Raw genomic sequence first — 23,124 nt, 5'->3', positions numbered from 1 at the left:
CTTTGTTGCTGGTGTCAATTTTGACTTTTGTGTTGTGTCTAGTGTCCTGCCAATCATGTCCAAGGGTACAAAAGAACGTAAGCCTTCGGGCTTCAAGAAATGTAGTAAATGTGGGTATAAGATGTTGATTACTGATGGGCACTCTGTGTGTGTTTATTGTTTGGGGGCTATCCACCTTCAGGAGTCTTGTGCGTTCTGTCACGCATTCAGCCCTTGTGTTCTTCAGGAAAGGAAGAACAAACTAATTCTGAAGGAATTACTGAAACCCTCCTTCGAGAAAGATTTGGAGATGGCTTCTAGTGCTAAGTCCTCTCCCTCTAAAAGAGACAAAACCTCCAAAGCAAAAAAACGATCTCCGGTTCTGTCAGTCTTATCGGAGCCTCCGGTGAAGGTTACTAAGTCTACTGTTGCATCCTCGGCTCCACTGTCTTCGGTGCTGAAGGAAGTTGGTGAATCGACAGAACCTACATCGGCTCCCAGCCTCTCGGAGCCGGTGACAGAGATACTAGCTTGGAGCCAGTCTCCAGTTTTTAGACTGGTTTCTCCTCCTCGCAGGTCTCCTTCTGAGAGGAGGTCTAGATTGCCTACCTTGTCCTCTAGGTCCTCCAGGACTCTCTCTGATGTGGATAGAGTGGTGCAGAGACTGCTCCAATCACCGATGCTGGCTAAATTGCTTTCGGCTCTAGCCCAGTCTGCTCTGGAGCCCGTCACCCATCCATCGTCGATAGATCCTCCTCCGAGCAAATCTCAGCCTTCTGAGCCAGAGTGGTCAGCGCCGTCTGATGCTTCTAGGTCGGCTCCAATAGCCCATCCTGGCTTATCGGCTCCGATCTCAGCTCCGACCCTGTCTGCTCCATCCACGGGTTTCAGGACTCATGGTTTCCTTGGTCAGACCCGAGGGGGAAGTCTTGGGGCGCTCTTCGGCTCCTAGCCTCCCTCTCGGTGCTTCGGTTTGGGTGAGCCTGATCCTTGCTTCGGACCTTGTCCCTTCTGCTCCGAGGTCTTCCATGGCTGGTCAATCTTCGGAGCCGGGGGGGGGGGACCAGCTTTCGAGGTCATGTGGAGCGTGCTGGCCAGGTCCTCAGCTGCATCATAAAGCACTGACACTCTACCCCCTCCATTTCCAGTATCAGTCTCTGATCGCTCCCTATCATTGGACAGCAGAGACCCAAGGCCTCAGGATACCTCCATAAATGGTCCCCAATTTTCTGAGGGCCCCCTAGAGATTTTGCCTGAGGAGCCACCCAGAAAAAGAACATGCAAGAGGAAGCACATCGACTCCCAGGAAGAGTCTCTCGCATCGGACACTGACCTTGAGGAATCAGAGGTGTCCCCCAAGTCGTCCTCTGAGGATATCTCTTTCGCTGATATCCAAGAGATCTTGAAGCAGAGAGGCGGCTGTTCCTCTAAACCCCCCTCTGAGGAGGAGTCGGTGTTCCTGAAGGCCTTTGGGGCTCAACCCTCTGCCTCCTGGGTTTCTTCACCCTTCGACGAACTCCTGGATCTGGTTTGTCGAAGGATTTGGGAAACCCCTGACACTGTGGAACCAGTCCCCAGGAGACCCAGCAAATTTCTGTCCACCCCCGCTGACAGTTTCTCACGAAGGGCGATCCAGTAGATGCCATGGTGGTGGCAGCGCCCACCAACAAGGAACTGGCTGAGACTTTATCTGCCGTTCATCCCCCTTATAAGGAGTCTAGGACCATGGACCGGTATGGGAAGCATATGTTTTCTTCATCAGCCTTTACTCTGCGGTTGCTGAATTACTTGTCACATTTTACACGGCTCCAAAGAGATCTCCTGAAAGAGCTTGGAGATTCTCTGCAGGGTAACGTTTCTGACGCAGTGGCTCAGAAAGTAAACATCAGATGTCTACCCTAAATACTATTGCTAACTCTTCCATGAGGCTGATCTCTTACGCAGCCGAAGGAGCGAGTAGGGCAGCAAATTCCGGAGTTTCTCTCAGGAGGCACTCCTGGATGCACCTCTGTAATTTTGCAGAGGCCTTCAAGGCTACATTCACCAATGCCCCATTTGATGGTTCCTCATTGTTCGGAACCAAGGTGAAGGACACTCTCACTAGGTGCGAGCAAGAGGGAAAAACTTTGTCTGCTGTGGAAGTCGGTTTTTCCATGCCTTCTAGACCTTATCCCAAGGTCCAGAAGAGTGGGAAAATGTGGTTCAAGAAATCGCAGAGGTTTTTTCTTGTTGCAGAAAGAGATTCCCCCTCCAGAGGAAGGGGATGGGGTGGTAACTCAGGTAGACACCACCCTAGAGGCAGAGGAGGCCCGTGTAACCAGGGAGACCGCAACTCCTTTCGTGGTTCTCCCTACCAGTGCTTCTGATGGGAGGCCCGACTGCGCGTCTCCTGAGCCAGTCGGCGGTCGCATTTCACTATACCCAGAAGCCTGGCAAGACATCACCCAGGGCCAGTGGGTATTAAAAGTAGTTTCAGGAGGATATCACATTCCCTTCTCTTCTCCCCCCCCCCCCCACGATCAAAATTCCACCCAGTCAAAGGGATTCCACAGCTTCAGAGGTTATAAAGCTGCTAGAAAAAGGAGCCATCCAGCATGTCCCCTCAGACCAGATCGGATTAGGGACTTACTCCAGATTCTTTTTGGTGCCGAAAAGAACAGGGGACCTGAGACCCATCTTGGATCACAGCTGCTTGAACCTCCACGTGAAGAAGTCCAAGTTCCGAATGGTCACATTGCAATCTATTCCCCATTGTTGGGAAAAGAAGTGTGGATATGCTCCATCGACTTCAAGGATGTTTATTACCATATAAAGATGGACAGGGCATCCAGAAGTCATCTACACTTCCGGCTGGGAGCCAGTCATTTTCAATTACCTGCCCTGCCCTTTGGTCTCACCACAGCCCCCAGAGTGTTCACCAAATGTATGGCAGTGGTGATGGCTCACTTGAGACGTCAGGGATTCCAAGTGTTTCTGTACCTGGATGACTGGCCACTACCAGGCATCTGCTACTACAGACCAGAGACACCACTATCTAGCTGTGTCAACAATTGGGTATCACTCTAAACTGGGAAAAGTCTGCCTTGTTGCCCTCGCAATGTGTCACCTTTATAGGTGCCAAGTTAGACACTCTGCTCATGAGGCATTTTTACCACAAGAAAGGATTCAGGGTTTGCAACAACAGGTATACGTGTTGCTCCCTCTAAAAAAAGTGAAGGCAAAAATGATTCTCAAATTGTTAGGGACGATGGCTGCAACAATTACGCTGGTTCCTCTTGCCAGGCTACACATGAGGCTCCTTCAGTGGCTGCTCTTCGCCCAGTGGTCTCTACAACATCTTCCGCTTTCTCATTTTATAATGATCACAGACAAGTGCAAGCAAGATCTACTCTGGTGGCTTCACACTAGCAACCTCAGTGCGGGAAAGCCCTTCGTCCCATCCCCTCCTGTTGCCACAGTGACCACGGATGCCTCCTGAATTGGGTGGGAGGGGGCATTATCTCGGCAGGACAGTCCAAGGCACGTGGCAGGAACACGAGATACATCTGCATATCAATATCTTGGAGATGAGAGCAGTGCTACTAGCGTTGCAAGCACTTCAGAGCTTTTTTCCTATCGGGACAATTGCGATCCCCTCAGACAATATGTCGGTGGTATGGTATCTGAACAAATGGGGAGGAACCGAGCTGTACCCCCTTTGCAGAGAGGCCATTTGAGTGTGGCAGTGGGCAGTGTCTTCCCAACATTTTCTTGTAGCAAAGCACATCCGGGGAAGTCCAACATGATCGCCGACAGGTTGAGCAGAGCTATTCTGATGCCTCACGAGTGGTCCCTGAACAGTCAGGTTGCGGAGCAGATTTTCCGCAGATTGGGTCAGCCTTGCTGTAGACTATTTGCCAGTCCCCTCAATACCAAGTGCAGCAGCTACTTCACCCTTATCCCCCCTCAGGGGGAGTCAGCCAGGGATGCTCTAGTTCACGATTGGCCCTCCGGTCTACTTTATGCCTTCCTGTCTGTTCCTCTGCTGACAAAGGGTATTCAGAAAGTGCAATCCTTGGGAAGCAGAATGATTCTGATTGCTCCACACTGGCCTCGTCAAATTTCATTCCCCTTTCTCCATCCCTATCTCATGGACGCCCCCTGGATTCTGGACCCACAGCCAGATCTACTGACTCATATGTCAGGGCAGTTCCATCCCTCTCTTCAGACCCTCCGGTTGACAGCCTGGCTACTCCAGTTCCATCACTAGTCAGGCTTCATCATTTTTCTCTGGAAGTGGTTCATATTCTGTCTTCTTCCCATAAGCCTTCGACCAGAAAGATTTATTCCAGTAAATGGAAAAGATTCACCATCTGGGCTCATACAAGACAAATTGATCCTTATACAGCTCCAGTTTCTTCACTTCTGGAATTTCTCTCCATGCTTTTTAGTCAGGGGTCAGCAGCCGCAACCATTAAAGTCTAGTTGGTGGCTATTTCCACTTTTCACGTCGCTAATGAACCCAGTCTAATGGCGCATAGACTTTGTAAGGCATTCTTGAAGGGCACTATGCTGCTTCGCCCTCCAGTCTTTGACACGGTCATGCCTTGGGACCTACATTTTGTGCTACAATGTCTCACTTCATCCCCCTTTGAGCCTGCAGCTACTTGTGAATTGAAGTATTTGACTTTGGAAGACAATCTTTTTGGTAGCCATCACTTCAGCTAGATGTGTCTCGGAGCTCCATGCTTTATCAATCAGACCGCCTTACTTGATATTTCACAGGGACAGGGTTTCCCTCAGACCAAACACCTCCTTTATGCCGAAAGTGGCTTTGGTTAGTAACCTCAACCAATCCATTGAACTGCCCATATTTTTTCCAGAGTTTTCTAATAAGGCAGAATTTAAATTTCACCAGCTGGATGTTCACAGACAGTTGCATTTTTATTTGCATAGAACGAAGGATCTTAGAAAATCGGATCAGCTATTTGTCTCATTTTCAGAAAATAGGATTGGGTCTCCTGTTTCCAAAGTGACCTTGTCTAAATGGATCTCTAGTTGTATTTCCTTCATTTATGCCTCAGGTGGTAAGGAGTTACCTTTTAGAGTGAAGGCTCATTCTACCCAATCAATGTCTACTTCTACAGCATTTCAGGCCAAGATGTCTATGGATGATATTTGTGCGGCTACATGGGCATCTCCTCACACCTTTATTACTCACTACAAATTGGATTTGATATCCAGAGGCAGATCTTCCTTTGGTTCCACAGTGCTCAGGAGTATTTTCCACTGAGCCTTCCAGGGTTCAGGTGCTGGGGACGCTGTCCCACTGGTAAGAATGTAGGTGAGATTTGACTACATAACATCAAGAAGTTATGTACTCACCATAACGTTCTATGTATGTAGTCCATTTCGCCTCACATTCTTACTTACCCCTCCCGCCTTCCCCCATCCTGGAGGGCCTAGAGGTTCGTTCTGGTTTCAGTACTCCTTTTATTATTGGAATATTTTTCCTTCTGTGTGTGTTGTGTGTTTGGAAGGTGAGTGATTGAGCTTGCAGCAAACAAGATCTGGGGAAAGGGAGCAATGCAGCATGGGATACCTCTTAGCCCAGCCAATTGAAAGACTTCGAGCTAGTGTATGGCTGAGTCGGAGCCAAGGTTCGGCTCCCAACCCACGGGTAAGAATGTGAGGCGAGATGGACTACATACATCGAACGTTATGGTGAGTACATAACCTTGTTATATTACTATGCTCAGCATATATGATAAAACCTGTTTTGTGTTTTATGCTGGATGTACTGTAACTGACATTGTCTTTTACCTGTGTTCTATATCTTCTTTTACCTGGAGTGTTTTTATTAATTTCTTGTTATATTACTATGCTCAGCATACATGATGTAACCTGTTTTGTGCATTATGCTGGATGTACTATATTTGTATAACTTGATGCCGGAGTTTTTCTCCCCGGGCCTCTGCCGAAAATGGACCTGGTCCAGTTGAAATTTCCCAGTTAACAAATGTAAAATAAATAAATAAATAAGTTATAAAGATAGGTAATCATAGCAGGGTGCATTAAACATCAAGCCATGCTCTGTTTTCTGGAGGTTGTCTAAAAAAGGGCTATTCCAGATAACTAGCGGGACCAGGAGCATCTTTGTTGTTCTGTTCTTTGGTCTGTAATTTCTAGATGTAGGAAACAAGAATTATCCCAGTGAATTAAGCTCCTCTCAGCATAACAGCAGTAAATCCAGTAAAACAAATAGTAGAGGAAGCAAACACAACTTGGAAGGAAAATGTTTATTTAAAACAAATTAAATTAAAACAAGTGAGCGCTTTCACATCCTAACTTGGACGTTTCTTCATACTTAATAAGACACATCACAAAATCAATTTAAATAACTTCCTATAATGAGCTAAAACCATACTTAACTAGCTCTTTAGTATGAACTAGCCATTCAAATTGTACTTACAATTAAAAATCCATATACAACGATTTAAACTATACAAAAATGTAATATTAAGCTATTAAAAATCATTGTACACTATATCAGTAAATATATATAAAAAACTAGTAAGACCATATTCACTTGCTCAACTGCAGTGGTGCCATTACATGGCAGCAAAAGCAATATTAAACTTTCCAATTCATTGTAAATGTGTATCTCATTCATAAAAAAATGTATAAAAAACTTTTTACCAAAACAACAAATTTAAAGAGCTAATAAAATAACCTCCCTAGGAGCTTCAATAAGTATAAATTCTTCAAGATATCAAAATTATCTAAACGATTCATTTTCAGAATCATGCTAAACAGTAATAACATATAATTACAAAGTTTGTAAAATATAAACTGGTATAATCAATGGATCTCTAGTGTGTTAAAGGTCTATCACGTAAGAAAAATTTCAAAGTTATGCTATCATTAAGTCCAGGCGTTTTATCCAACTGTAATCAAAATAGAGTATAAACATGTACCATAACAGTAGATGTCCTTTTGTTTTCACTGTTGCAGTATTCACTCCTTTCTTCCTGCCTTGTTTTTTTCCTCCATTGCCAAAGGTGATATTTTCTTTCCGACCAATAGGTTTTTCTCTTTCTCTTCCTTCATTTTTCTAGATGTACATGTTTTCCTTTCCAGTGGGGGTCCTGGGTCTCCTGGAGCACTTCAGTTCTTTTGGGGATCATTCGTATGTCACCTTTATGCCCTATGCTTGCTTGGAGACCGTCCATCTAATGCACAATGCTCCTAGGTATTAAAAGCTTTGGTATACTGGTCAAACACTGGGCTTTTCTTGGCAGGAGTTCCCAGAGGTAATGAACACTACAACAGTAATAAGGAGGACATCTACTCTTTTGGTAAGATTTTATGCAACTGTACTTTCTGATGACTGGGTCTATATTAGATGATCGACTGTCCACAACCGCAAACACCTAATGAGCGACACATAAACACTGAAGTACGAAAAATGCGAAGGACGTAAATATCAAAAACCGGAACGCCGAACATATTTGCATGGCCAGCAGGATGATCATGAGGAAGAGGAAATATATCCTTTTCCCCACTGTAGTGCGATTTCTGAGTTGGTATATATAAGTGGGGGGTGGGGGGGTGCAGAGGGGGCTTGCCCCCCCCTGAAAAAGTGTGATTAATGAAATTTGTTTTTGCAGGTTTTACTTACTGTGTGGCACTGTTGTTGAAACTGCGTTTGGCAATCTGGTTTTCGATATTTACATCCTTCACTTTTTTCGTAGTTCGTTTGTGTCGCTCATTAGGTGTTCACGGTTGTGGACGTTCGGTTTTATAATATTAGACCCCTGATTACCCCCCTGACCTCTCCTCTCTGTTAATAGTAATGCGGCTAAATGCATCTTGAAGAATCGTATATAAATATTGTGGAAGACTCTTTCCTTTTCTTTCCCTTTTCCTGTGAAATCCTTAGAGTCCAGAATTGTGCTACTCAGACAGAATCCTAAATTTTTGATGTTACCAGGTCCCCAGGGGTAGAGATGATCCTGTACCAGTAAATGGTTCTTTAATGCCAGAGCCTTTGTTTTAGTTTTAGTTTTATTTGTTTTCTGACGGGCACATTGAAATGTGTTTAATTTCTGAAACATCAGTGGTGGATCCCTCTCTGGGTGTTGTGCGAACAACAAAATATCATCTGCAAAATTGCAGTCTTAGTATGGTATTTCCCTAGCCATAGCCTACCATATGAGTTGTACTTATTTGAGCTGCTAGTGGTTATAAATGGAGTGTACATAGAAGAGAGGACATAGAACATCCTTGACAGGTTCCCCTTTCCAGTACAGACTTGTCAGTCTCTCTTTATATCTTATCCCTTATGTACACTAAGAGTTAGTGTTAACTTGTCATGGAAGGCAAATGTTCTCAAAAGTAGCTCTAAGTAAGACCAATTTACTCTGTCAAATGCCTCCCCTGCATCCAGGCTCATTATTACTAATAGTGTCCCCTTTTCAGTGGTGTCTTTCATCATCAGGGTAGTTTAAATAGTATTGTCAATGGTTTGTTTCATTTCTTTAAATCCAGTTTGTACCAATTCTATGACATTTACTGGAATTTTTAAATATCCTAGCAGCTAGAATTTCCTTGGATAGCGTCTAGTCACTGTTCAACAGTCATATAGGCCTGTAAGATGATGTGTTAATTGAGTCCTTTCCCTTGTTATGTGCAAGTGATATAATTGCTCCTCCCCACAAGAATGGGTATCCCTTATCCTTCTAAAATATAATTAAATAATAATAATAATCAGGCCTGGGGCATTTTGCCCCACCAAACAAGAAAATTATCACCACCAGGGGATTTCCACTGCAAGTAACTTAGGTCACTAAATTTTTACATCTTCATCTCTAATTGGACAGATAAACCTCTCTCCCTTTTCATGCAAGAGATGTGGAAACTTCAGTCTTTTCATTAAAGATCCTGCTTTCTCTGTGTGACTTGCATAGTCCTGCCTGTTATTTTACAGTTCTCTATAGATATCCCTAAATATGTTTGTAATTCTTGTAGGACCTGTCATTAGCTTGCCATGAAGTGTCATATATTTTCATTACTCAGTTCTGTAATGCTTGTCTGCTTGTTGCAGTAACCAGGTATTTTTGGCTGCAGGATTATTGTCAAAGTAACCTGACCTTATTGCTTTTTTTTATATAATCACTGAGTTCATCAAAATACTCTTTGAACTTTGCTTTCACCTGCTCCAGCTGTTCCTATTCATGAGGCATCTGGTGTTTTCTATTCTTTTGCAGTTCTCTCATTTCTTGTAAGCTCCTTTAGTTTACTCTGTTGTTATTTTTTCCATGTATCCCTTTAACTTTAGTCTTTTCCTCTTACCTTAATACTTGTTGAAACCATACCATTGTAATAGCAGTCTAGTTGGGACTTTTAGCAAGTCATTTAACATTGCTACTAGGTTTTCTTTACAGTCTTGAATCCTTAAGTAGTGAGAGGGAAATTTCCAGTGCTTGGCTGCTTAGAGTCTACTAGAACTAAATTATCTCAAATTACATTTGGAAGTGTGTGTAATGGTCACTCATCCAGCCATGCTTCTGTGTCATATATACCCTGTCTATCCTGAATATTGCATTATACCCAGGGGAGAAATAGGTATATTTTGGAGATGTCTGGGCCAACTCTGCCATGTCAAACCAACCAAAGGCTATAATGAATGACTTTATAAACCTTTCCTCTTTGTCTGTCATAAAGTGCCTAGGGCCCATATCTACATCTGTTCCATTTCCAATCACCTCCTGTACGCATCATTAACTGCTGGAAAGTTGGCATGTCTCCCAGCATCTTCTTCAATTCCTTCTACTCTGTTTTGGGAGGGGAAATATATATTCCCAGTTATTATTCATCTGTCTAGCCAAGCCCAACCCCATAACATATTTTGCTTCTGTATTGGCCCTTGTATCCTGAAAACACCAGATGCCTCATGAATAGGAACAGTTGGAGCAGGTGAATACTATTTTTTGTAATTTGCTTATTATGTTTCTTTTTGTTTTAACATGTCTTCTGTAACATAATATGTCCTCTAAATTTCTTAAAATGAAATAGCCTTGAAATTTTTAGAGGGCCTTTTAAACCACTGATATTCCAATAGACTAGTTTCAACCCCATCCCTTGCCACCACTTCTTACAGTGTTATTTTTCTTTTTGCCGCCTTATATTTTCTTTGTCCATCCCATATCACCATAGCCAGCTGGTTTGTAGACATTCCCTTACTTTTTTTCCATTGATTTTTTACCCAGTGCCTCCTAACTATTGAGCCTCCCCAATCAGACTCAAGCTTATTTTTTCAGAGGCTTTGGGAGTGCATTTAGGCAGCCATAAGACTGACTTGTGTCCTCTGGCATCTTGGCAATGAGAACATTTTCTTTTTGACCCAGAGGATGCAAAATCAGCATCACAGCAGGAGAGAAAACCTTACCATACACAAATGTACACACTCGTGCACTTGCTTAATGAAGGCTACTGGCAATCAGCAGCGGGATGTGCCCAACGCACACACACATGCACGCAAGCGCTCACATCATTCCTCCAAAGGAATGCTACAACACATGACCAGTTACACAGCTCCCCTTCCCTTATAGGATGGGCTGTCCAATCCTCCCAGCCAGCTCTGTAAAGTACCTGCGCTGCTACTCAAACTGGGGTTGCATGGCCATAGTCAGTGCTTTATCCCCATATACCACTGGGTTGGCTCCCTGACTTTTTTCTCTGTCCCTCTTTGTTCATCAGCTTAAGCTGATTTTAGTATTAGAAAAAAATTAGCACATTGAAATACAATATTAAACTACAGCCTTCTCTGTGAGTGGGTACTACGTTTTGGTGACAAGACTTTCTCCCCTGTGAACATAGAAAGTTGGATGTCCCCATACTTAAGTTTTTTATGTATCATGGATGTAGAAGTTTTGTTTCCCCCCTCCTCAGAGACAAGTGTTGCATCTTTAATCTTCTGTATGCATCATTGTCTTTTAAGTCCATTATGTGTATGTATGCTGAGATTAGTAAACAGCTGCAGTTTGCTTGCCATACTTTATACCTTGTTTATGAATTATTTTTATGACAGTGTTGCTAACATAACTGCATATAATAAAGAAAACATAAAAGTGAAAATTATTCTGTCCCCTAGTTCTTATTTAATTGATGCTGCAATAGTAGTGTGCACATTTTAAACCGTTTTTTTTTACATTAAATCATTTTCCATATAGTTAATTCTTAACCAAGTCATTTTGCCAGCTGTTCAACATATGTACAAATCCTTATATTCATTTTGTGTTGTAGTTTTAAAGAGGTTGAGGCAACTATTGATGCAGCTAGCAACATTCATTAATTCAGCAAGTGTCTAAACAGGGTTAATTAGTTCATTTACTCACTCTAAGGTAACCCAGTGATGTTTTGAGCTTCCCCAAGATTTAGCCAGTCAGGTGGCTTCTTTTTCCAACCAACTCCAACCCCCCCAGTCTTAGGGTAGTTTTCAGCTCTGCAAGAAGCTGAGTTTTGAGCAAACAGTCCAGCAAGAAAAAATTAACTAAATGCCGTTAAAAAAATTGGAGAAAATCATTTCTATGCTAAACAGTACTGTGATCGATCAAAATAGCCTGGCTTCAATACATTTATGTTTGACCCTCATTGACCAGATCATGTTGCCAGACTCTTTCAGTTCTGTTCATCTAAGCCGCCTTCAAGCACCCGAATCTGGACTGGATTTTTTTTCAACATCTCTCCACTTTTGCTACATTGCAGTGTTAAATAAATGAAATTGAATGAGACTATCTTTTTCTCTCTGAGGCTGCCAAATTTTCCTTGAAAGAGTTTCCATTCCTTCCCTTACCTGTAGGGATCAGCTATTGATTCTTCCTTGTTGGGTATATATTGCTTAAATTCCACTTCTGCATTTGTTTGCCCCCAAGTAAGTTTTCATATCATTTGGAGAGGAAGCTTTAAAGTAGGCTGCTTGCATGCTTTAATTTTAGACCCTTATCCTGAATCAAGTACATGGCAGGAGTAAATTAGTTTGTTCGGTCTTTGGCCAAGGGAAAAATAATGTTCTACATAGACATGGCTTTTACCTATATTAATCTGTTTTTATTTGTGCTGTGGTTTAGACAAGACCATTTGTTTCAACTGAGAAGACTGGAATTTCGCCAGAAACTGGTCTTAGCCCTTTTCTAGACTGCAGGTTTCCAGGTATTAAAAAAAAAAAAAAAAAACTTGTGCACCATTCTCTAAATGCAATTTTGATTGAGAGATATCCAGGGTTATAAAGTATGTGTAATGAAAGCTGTGCAATTACATCATTTTATTTTTTCTTGGATACTTGTAAACTGGATTCTCTGTCTTTTAGATCTGTCTTGTAATTCAGTTGATTTCTCCTGGAACTCCTGTTTTACCCCCATTTCTGCATTTTTCTTTTAGACTGTGTCATTTTTGTTAAGAAAGTGAGCAGTCCAAGAGTGCATTTTCTTTTTCTTTTAGTCCTTTCTTATTTGTTTTTACATTGTCTCTAGATTCCCACTGATTCTAATCACTTCTGTGTGTATTTTGTCCTGTTTGTCATCTTTAGTTTAATGCTGCTTACTCAAAAATGCCATGAGTTGTGTACAGTTCTGCCATGTGATCTTCAAGAAAAATGTTTTTCTGAGTTTTTGTTCTTAATTTTTTCCTTGCTGTGTCCTTCTCTTTTGAGTAGGTATGCACATACCCTCAAGAGTTATAGTTTCCAGTATAATTTTTGGAATTATTTCTTTAAAAGCAGCAGGTGTGAATTTTTCCAGGTCTCTGAGCTAAAAGTAGAGCTTACTAGCAGTTCAGTGTTGTATAGCAAATTCCAGGGAGCAGGTGCTTCTGACTTAGTTTAAATATGTGCAATAATGACTTTATTTAGTAATAGTTAAAAAAAAAAAAAAAAATCACTAAGGTGTTCATAAAGGATTCCCAGCACTTTAATTCACTGAGAGTAAAGACAGGAAAAGAAAAGTCATGAGATTATTCTAATTTCTCTTAGCAGACATGGATAAAACCATTGACAGGTCAATTGGGGTCAGTTTTATTATAGCTTTGGTGACATCTGTGGCCACCTTCTGTAATGTCTTGCTGTATGATTTCCAGGCCTTAACTAGTAAGGCCTCACCCCATCCATTTACTATGCACTACAATTTGGATCCAGTCTCCTGACACACAATCTCCTTTGGAATGGTGACATTTCTTAATTAGTTAGTCTTACAAATGCATTACATGCAAGTCTTGTACGCTCTTGCCGTGAACTTAATTATTTGCATATTTCTTAGCTTCTGTCCATTAGTCATGACTTTCTGTAAGAGTTCTGAAATAAAGAAAAATGTCCGTTGCACATTGATACTCTTTATGATGAGCTTTTACTGCAGGTCATCACCTTTGAACCTTATCTCATCTAATTTTCAATAATTTCTTTCGTTTAAGTATTTACAAACAAAAGAGACAAAGTGAGTCACCATGTCGATGCATATTTTCATGTATGGTTTTATGTTGGCCATCTCATTGCTTAAAAATTAACTGGATGTGCAAGGGAGGGAATTCTCTCTATATGAAATTCACATGTTAATTAGACCCACACATTGGTGATGATCGCTCCAGTCAAGTCTCTGCCTTCAAACCGAGGCTCAGAGGTTTTAACACCAGAATTCTAACCTGCTGAAAGGATATATTTGAAATATTCATTGGTATGGTAAACATTTCACTTAAGTGCAATAAAGTTAATGACCATTCAGTGTTGGTCTTTGTGCATCTAATTGAACTGAGTGCCTTGTATAAACATGCTTTTCTCTTTTGTTTCAGATGGAGATTGATATAACTTTAAGTGGCTTGGAAGCTGGGGACTTTGCAGAAATGGTAAAAAGAATTGCATTTTTGAAGAATTACATAACTAAATAACAGTGCTTTGAAATTAATTGAGCTGTGGAAGTCATACTATATAAAATGTGTATCTGTTTCTCTTGAGATTTTATATATATATATATATATATATATATATATATATATATATATATATATATATATGTGTGTATATATGTGTGTGTGTGTGTGTGTATATATATATATATATATATATATATATATATATATATCACTTTCACATTGCTGAAAGTACAGTTTTCCTAACCACATTTTGCCGAGACCTTAACTCCGAATTTACACTTCTCCGAAACAGCACTTTGCAGAAATGGAAAAGAGTTAAACCAAATTAATTTTTGAAGGGGGTCAAGCCCCCTGCACCCCCCACACCCCCTGCTAATTATATATACCAACTCTGAGATCGTACTACAGTGACAACAGTATATTTGTTCATGCATACTGCAGTGCGATTGCATGCATACTGATGGCAGCATCTGCACTTTTGACATTCTGATGTCGACATTTTGCCAGTCAGCATTATGTGACTTTGATCTTTCTACTAAACTTGTACATATATATTGTAGGGGTTTATATCATAAGACTGACTCTTTGGAAAGTCGAACTTCATATGATCGAGACCACAAGTTCAACTTTCCGAAAAGTCAAAAATAACAGAAATCTATGTTTTTGCAGGGAGCATGCTCCTCTGCACCCCCCATGTGGGAGGTCGCTCCCCCCACACCTCTGAAAATTATATACACCAACTCAGAGATTGCACTACAGTGGAGAAAAGGGTAAATTCACTTATCTCCACCATACCGAGATCTCTATACAAATGCTTTGACTTTTCTGAAAGTCAACATATGGTCTCAACCACATGAAGTTCAACTTTCCTAAGAGTTGATCTTCTGAATGGGACCTATATATATGTGTGTGGTATGTTTTATCAATAGAGTAATTAGCCTGGGTGGCATTTTTCTCAAAAGGCATTATAATGCATTTCTTGATTTCCTGGCATTGAGTTTTAATCGATGACTTTGGCACCAGTCATTTGCCTGTGTTAGACCCTCTTGTAAGATGTTAGTGTCATGGGGGAATCTGTGAATGCTGTCAGTTTGCAGTCATTTGCTAACTTGGACAGCCAAAGGCCCTTGACATTAGCCTTCACCTCCAAGAAGTAGATAGGAGTAGTCCCAGACAGAGCCCTGAGGTACCCTGCTGGTGACTTTTCTCTTAGAGGAAGTGGTCTTCATCACTCCTGACTTTCTGGGTTCTGCCTGTGAGCCAGCTGCAATCCATGGAGCTATGTAGGGGTTTATGCACAGTTTGGTGAGTTTGTTGGCTATTCCTGAGTGGATTATTGTACCAAATGCCTTAGCCAGGTCCAAGTAGGCAGTATGCGCCATTCTCCCTTCATCTGTTGTCTTGGTGACCTTCTCAAAGAAGTCCACCAAGTTTGGTAGGCATGACTTTCCCTTGACAAAACCAGACTGAGTTGGGTCCAGTATCTAAAGGTTGCCTACATCTTTGTTGAGCATTTCCGTGATAATTTGTTCCATATCTTTGCATGTTAGGCAAGTCAGAATAATAGGTCTGTAGTTTCCAGGGTCTGTTGATGGCCCACTCTGGTGAAGCGGGATTCACACACAAACACACACACACACACACACACACACACACACACACACACACACACATATATATATATATATATATATATATATATATATATATATATACAATATTTTGGCGTATGCACACACACACATATATATATATGGGTCCCGTTCAGAAGATAGACTCTTTGGAAAGTTGAACTTCATGTGGTTGAGACCATATGTTGACTTTCAGAAAACTCAAAGCCTTTGTATAGAGATCTCGGTATGGTGGAGATAAGTGAATTTACCCTTTTCTCCACTGTAGTGCAATCTCTGAGTTGGTGTATATAATTTTCAGAGGTGTGGGTGGAGCGACCTACCACATGGGGGGTGCAGGGGAGCATGCCCCCTGCAAAAACATAGATTTTTGTTATTTTGGACTTTTTGGAAAGTTGAACTTGTGGTCTCGACCATATCAAGTTCGACTTTCCAAAGAGTTAGTCTTATGATATAAACCCATACAATATACATGTACAAGTTTAGTAGAAAGATCAAAGTCACATAATGCTAACTGGCAAAATGTCGACATTAGAATGTCAAAAGTGCAGATGCTGCCGTCAGTATGCATGCAATATAAAACAGCCTTGAAGCATGAGAATTTAAAACAGAAAAATAAATGCATTGTTTTTTGCAGAGGGGCACACCTCCCTTCTCCCCACACTCCCTGTTAGTGTCTCCCTCTGAAATGGTCACTCCCTCCCCATTACAAGATTTGGGTCCTTCAACCTTGGTGCTGAAAGGTGAGGTTGTCGCCAGGACAAGATACTCCCTGTCCATCGACCCCTTTTTTGGACAACTCAGCCCTCAGAACTCAATGTAGTGAAGCTAGTTGAACAGCTCCTCGCAGCCAGAGGCATCCCAACCCCATCAAAGACCTCGCTCCCACCCGGAGCTGTGGGGGGTTCTCCACAGACTCCTATATACGTTCCTCCTTCAACCTCCCCACAGGCTGTGGAGTCCTCTGTACCAATGCCTGTCCTGGTGCCAACTCCTTCGGTTCCAGTGGTACACCTTTCCATGGTTCCGAAGTCTGCCTTGTGGACCTTGGCTCAGTCAGAGCCGATCTGCCCTTGAGACCATGACTGGCCTGTCGGCACCATGATCCCTAGTTTGGCACCAGTGTTTTCTATGGCACCATTTACGGTTCCGGTTGTTTTGACAGCACCAAGTCATCTCGTGGCTCCAACCCTTGAGGCAGACTCGGCGGAGCGGGGTGTGACCTCGGTTCCAAGGTTATCCTTCTCAGTTCCGGGCTCTAATCCCTCTTCAGATGGGCCTGCCTTCCAGGTTATGGAAAGGGCTCTCGCTTCCACAAGCATGCAGTTGGCCCTTTCGGCTCCAGATCATGATACATGTATTTCCTCTGGTATGCAGCTGACACAGCTCACTGCACTGGGACATCGAGGATGGGAGCAGCAAGACACCCTACTACAGGGCACCCACTCTTTGGAGTCCTCTTCAGATGGTCCCTCTGAAGAGCCACCCTGCAAGAGAATGTGCAAGAGGAAGCACATTGATTCCCTTGAGGAATCCCTCACCGAAGATGCAGATTACAATGAGGGAGAAGGGTCTCCACGGTCACCTACTGAGGATGTCTCATTTGGAGACATACTGGAATTTCTGAAACAGAGGGGCAACTTGAAGCCCAGCAACCCTTCTACTGAGGAATCTGTATTCTTGCAGGCTTTCCATTCTCGACCCTCTACTTCCTGGGTTACCCCACCTGTGGGATGAGCTAGTCGTGCTCATCGTGCAGCATGCTTGGAAGGCCCCAAGCACCACTGAGCCAATTCCCGGAGGCCAGATAAAATTCTCTCCTCCATAGGATCACCCCCATTCGTCCAAAGGCTTGGCGGTAGATATTATGGTGGTGGCAGTGGCCACTAGAAAGGAACTTGAGGAGAGTTCAACTGTCCATCCTCCAAACAGGGAGTCCTGGATGATAGACAGACACAGGAAGCGGGTTTATGCTTCAGCGACCTTCACCATAATGTTGTTGAACTATCTGGCACATTTTACCCATCTTCATAGGTACCTGATTACATACCTTTCAGGAACCTTGGCAGGAACATTGTCTGATGAGGTATGTGACAAAGTTGCCTCTCAGCTAGCCACCCTAGAATCCATTTCTAACTCCTCCATGCAGTTGATTGCCCATACAACCGAGGGGGCAGCCAGAGCATTGGATAGAGGCGTTATCATGAGATGTCACACCTGGATGCATTTGTGCGACTTTGCGGACCACTTCAAGTCTTCCTTCATCAATGCTGCTGTTGATGAGTCTTACTTGTTTGGCTCAAAAGTTAGATACATTAACCAGGTCTGAGCAAGACGGAAAGACCCTGTCTGCCATGGATGTACACTTTTCCTCCCCTCAATGATCCTACACCTGAAATCAGAGAGCAAGATGTGGTTCAAAAAATCCCAAGGGCCTTTTCGTGACACACATGGGGAGTTCTCTCCCAGGGACAGGGGGGGGGGGCCTCTTCGGGTAGACACCCATCCCGTGGCAGAGGGGGCCTGTGAAACTAGGGCTCCAGGGATTCCTTCTCTGGGCAGCCCTGTCAGCGCTCCTGAGGGGTGGCCCAATTGCTTACCTCTGGAAGCAGTCGGGGGAAGAATCTCTCTGCACCACTTGGCCTGGTACGCAATAACTTTAGATTCCTGGGTGCAGACGAAAATGACCAGAGGTTACCATATTCCCTTCGACCTTTATCCAAGGCCACTAAGGCAAATCCCTGACTTTCCACCCAGTCATAGGGATGCAGCAGCACAAGAACGTCTAAAGCTGCTAGAAAAAGAGTCATCCAAACAGTCCCAGCAGACCAAATAGGATCTGGGTTTTACTCAAGATTCTTTTTAGTGCCAAAAAAACAGGGGACTGGAGACCAATTTTGGATCTCAGCATCTTGAACAAGTTCGTCAGACAAAATTTTGGATGGTCACAGTTGTCTGTCCTTCCATTTCTGTTAAGGATGTGTATTACCACATAAAAATGGACAAATGATCCAGAAGATGTCTTCACTTCTGGCTGGGAGCCAATCACTATTAATTTTGAGTACTGCCCTTTGGTTTCACCACAGTCCCCAGGGTGTTCAACAAATCCATGGCAGTAGTAACAGCTCACTTGAGACTGCAAGGATTCCCTGTGTTTCCATATTTAGACAATTAGCTCCTTACCGCTCCAACCAAGAGTCTACTGCTTCAAGCCGTCACTACACTTTAAAACTAGCAAATACACTAGGCATCTCAATAAGCAAGGAAAAGTTAAAGCTAGTACCAGTTCAAAGCTTAGAATTCATTGGGGCGATATTCTATACAAAATCCTGCCTAGTTGCTCTACCTCTGCACAGGTTACAAAGATTGAGATCTCAACTACAAGCTGTACTCTCTCAAGACCTAGTTCTATCCCGATTGGTCTTACAACTTCTGGGTTTGATGGCGGCAATGATCACTCTGGTCCCACTGATGAAATTCCATATGAGGCTGCTTCAATGGCTCCTAGCCTGTCAGTGGTCTGTAATGACGCACCCAGTGTCTTTCCCAATTCACATAACAAACCATTGCAAAGAAGATCTGAGTTGGTGGATGAAGCCAGAAGAGGAGTTATGGGGTCGCCCCTTTTCACCCCCCTCAACCCAAGGCCTTAGTGACCATGGATGCCTCCTTGATGGGGGGGGGCATTTTCAGGAAAGAACTGTCCAAGGCACTTGGTCCCCCTTAGAGGCTATTCTGCGTATCAATGTCCTAAAACTGAGGGCGGTGCTTCTAGCATTGCAAACATCCCTTCTGTCAAGGACAATTGCTATCCAGTCAGACAATATGTCAGTGGTCTGGCACATCAACAAGCAGGGAGGAACCAGATCCTCCCCATTATGTCGGGAAGCACTGAGAGTGTGGCAGTGGGTGATAAGATTCCATCCATTTTCTGGTAGCAATGCACATTCCTGGGAATTCCAGTGTGATTGTGGTCAAACTGAGCAGAAACATTCTGATGCCTCACAAGTGGTCCCTCAATCCCATAATAGCGACACAAATCTTTCGTCTTTGGGGCCAGCCTTGCTGCAATCTCTTTGCCTCCCCCTCGAACTGCAAATGCAGCAGCTACTTTGCCCTGATCCCCCCTCAGGGGGGAGTCACCGAGAAATGCTCTGTTACACGATTGGCCCCCGGGATTGCTTTATGCCTTTCCCCTGATTTCACACTTCTTAAAGAAAGCGCAACAGTTGAGAAGCAAAGTAATCTTCATTGCACCCTATTGGGCCCATCAAGTCTGGTTTCCCTTCTTGTGGCCTCACTGTCTGTGGATGCTGGATCCAACCCCAGGACTGATGACTATTCCACAGGGGCTGGTCCATCCCAACCTACCGTGTCTCAAGCTGACTGCTTGGTTTCTCCACTTCCAGTAATTGCCAGGCAGACTAATCTGATTTCCCCAGTGCAAAAGATACTTCTGGCTTTCCATAAAGCATCCACCAGGAAACTTTACCATAGTAAATGGGATAGATTTATGATCTGGGCTAAAGAACAAAGACTAAACTCCTTTGCAGCCCCGATTCATAAGGTCTTGTCAACTTTACTCCAGTCAGGAGCTTCAGCGTCCACTATCAGAGTCCATTTAGCAGCTATCTTCAATTTTCATAATGGCTTTAATGATGATTCCTTGATGTCCCACCATCTCTGCAAGATCTTCCTAAAGGGAGTCATGCATTTGAGACCACCTCTTAAAGATCCTATTGAACCTTGGAATTTGACGCTAGTTTTACAAACCTTAACTTGTCAACCCTTTGAGCTGTCAGCCACCTCTGATATAAAGTTTTTGTCTTGGAAGACCTTATTCCTGATAGCCATCACCTCAGGCAGGAGAATGTCAGAGTTACAAGCTTTGTAAGTCACCCATACATAGTTTTCCACAAAGAGAGAGTATTGCTTCGGACTAACTCTTCCTTTCTACCAAAAGTTATCTCAGATTCAGATCTCAACCAGTCCATTGATTTGCCATTTTTTTTCCAAACAAAGGAGAATACTGTTTACATTTGCTAGAAGTTCATAGACAATTATGTTTTTACCTAAACAGAACTGCAGCATTCAGAAAATTGGACCAACTATTCCTATTTTTCTCAGGTCCAAGATTCAGTTTCCAAAGTCACTTTATCAGAATGGTTGAGAGATTGCATTACCTTTGTTTATCAACAGAACAAAATCACTCTTCCAACTAAAGTCAAGGCTCACTCCACCAGATCAGTTCTACTTCGGTGGCCTTTCATTTTAGAGCCTCTATGGACAACATCGGCTCACCAGTTACTTGGCCTACAACCTTATTCCTTCATTACTCATTACAAATTGGATATGGTCTCCAGGGGAAGAGCATCCTTTGGCTCAGTGGTGCTCAGGAATATCCTTCCACAGGGCCTCGCAGGACACAAAGTAGCTAGGGACACTGTCCCATCAGTTGTGAATGAATGAAGTTTAACAACATCAGATATAGAAGTTATGGTCTTACCATAACGTTAAATCTGTGTTGTTGATCTTTAATCATGATATCCCATCCTCCTTCCCACATCTGAAAGACTCCTGGAGGTTCGGATTTGGTCCAGGTTACCTGATAGGGCAGCTGCTCAGATAAAGCCTCTGCTTTCTATCCTTACGGGCAAACTCAGTCTGAGGAGAGGGGCACTATGGGGTAAGACTTAGCTCAAGAGTTTTTTGGCTGGTGCAAGCTTGTTATATTGGCCGAGTCATTTCCAAGGATGGAACCAAGACCCATCACTCATGAATGAATGAAGATCGACAACACAGATGGAACATTATGGTAAGAACATAAATTTTGTTTTTTTTTGTTGGCTTAATGGTTTATGTTGTTTACTGGTACTTGCAACTTTAGCATAATGGTTTATGCTGATTATTGGTACTTTCAACCGTGTGGTGTCTTCATTGAAAGGTGACTGCTGAGATCTAATTGCTACCATTAAAGTAAATGTTGGCTTGTTTTATGGGTGAACAGTAATGTATATATGTATTTTGTTAGCTTTAACTAAATGATGACAGCCATACAGTAAAGTGAGAAAAGAGAGGTGCTGGGCCTATCGATTTAAGATTTATCCTCCTACTCATTTTGAAAAGTGTGTGTGAGTGAGAGAGAGCGCAAAATTTTAGCCAAATTCTTATTACTCTTGATATGATTACCATTTGAAACTTTGGGCACAGTATGATCTTGTAAATTCCTGTGGAGCCAGTGATGTCACTAATTGGAAAGCTTATTTGAGTGTAAAAGAGTTTTACTGTACCCAAAGTATGTTTTGCCCTGGAAATTCTCACATTTATGTAAACCTAAATGGCAGCCAGAAGTCGGGGACTGTTTACAGGTTACTTCGGTTGCACTAATCACTGGTGGGATGAACTGACATATGTAAAAATTCTTTCCATCCTTGAGAAATGTAGAGAAAAGAAGCAGATATATGACCATACAGATTTGATGAGGTGAGTTACTTTCAGAGGATGTATATTTCAGTTAAGTTGTTATGATTATCTACTTAGTTCAGATAAATAAATATATAAATAAATTTGTGGGGTAATCGTAAACCTAGGTCAGGAACTGATCCAATTATTGGTATTGCACAGTAATTACAGACATGATTAATGTTCAAGAGGAGGACCTGAATGTGACTTCCAAGATATTTGTACACTGATTAACAGCTTAACTTCAGCTGTTCCAGGTTGAAAATAGAAGTTGAGAAAAAGTGTCATTGAAACTGTTTGTTGGATAAAATCCATTTACTGGCTAGTAAATATACTGCATGGATGCCAACAAAGAAGAAATTTTGCATCTGTTCAGGGAAAAGCATTTCAAGCTTCAGTTTTTGGTTAAAGAGATGACTTCCACTCAGAGGTGATTAAAATAAATGAAACATTGAAGGAAAATATCAACTCCAAAATACAAAAAGGTGGAAAAATAGAAGGGTTAACTAGCTATTCAGATAAACTGATTAAAACTGCAATAAAATAGAGGCAAAAATGAAGATTAAGCTGGCTGAGTATGAAGCTTTTCAAGAAGAACTGTTTCAAAAGAGAGTTAGAAGACAACATGCATAGAGAAAACCTGAGATTTTCTGCTGTACCAAAGTAACTGGAAGGAACAGACTGTGCTGATTTTCTGAAAGCACAAATAAGCAATTGGACCAGTGTTTCACATCAGGATTTGCTAATTGAAAGGACATATCACTTGCATGCTTCAAACTTGGCCATGAGAACGCAGTCAAGACCTCTCTTAGTACGGATGCAGTCATACCAGCAGAAAGAGTTGATCCTGACAAAACTGTGGTAGAAGGGCAAAGTATTAAAATTGGAAGCAAAGTATTTATAGAATATGGTTATTCACCCTACACCAGGCAGAAGAGAAGCACTTTTATCTCAGTAATTAAATAATGTTGAAAGGTAGGTGTTGAGATTCAAGCTGCTGTATCCACATATCTTCAGAGTATTTTTTCCTAGAGGATCAAAGACCTTTTTTGATGTATAACAGGCTAAAGAGGAAGTAAAAAGTTTACCCAACAAAAAGTGAGCGAGCAAGCAGAAGGGGACTGTGCTTCTCATTCTCCTGTTAGTAAAGTTC

At 42.4% G+C, this 23,124-nt stretch overlaps 1 protein-coding gene across 2 annotated transcripts in view; it reads left to right on the top strand.

Moving 5' to 3' along the window:
* The window catches only part of INTU (inturned planar cell polarity protein), a 1,478,455-nt gene that overhangs the window by 915,619 nt on the left and 539,712 nt on the right, over positions 1–23,124 (top strand). For both annotated transcript variants that reach the window (XM_044061672.1, XM_044061671.1), the window contains exon 9: positions 13,798–13,851. In XM_044061672.1, the coding sequence (XP_043917607.1) occupies positions 13,798–13,851 (54 nt within the window). The remainder of the gene's footprint in view (positions 1–13,797; positions 13,852–23,124) is intronic.

Source organism: Protopterus annectens, chromosome 2.part0 (assembly GCF_019279795.1).
Source record: "Protopterus annectens isolate FY-2018-M chromosome 2.part0, PAN1.0, whole genome shotgun sequence".
Classification (NCBI taxonomy): domain Eukaryota; kingdom Metazoa; phylum Chordata; order Ceratodontiformes; family Protopteridae; genus Protopterus; species Protopterus annectens.
The sequence above is the reverse complement of the archived record's forward strand: the minus strand, read 5'-3'. Positions and strand labels throughout refer to the sequence as shown.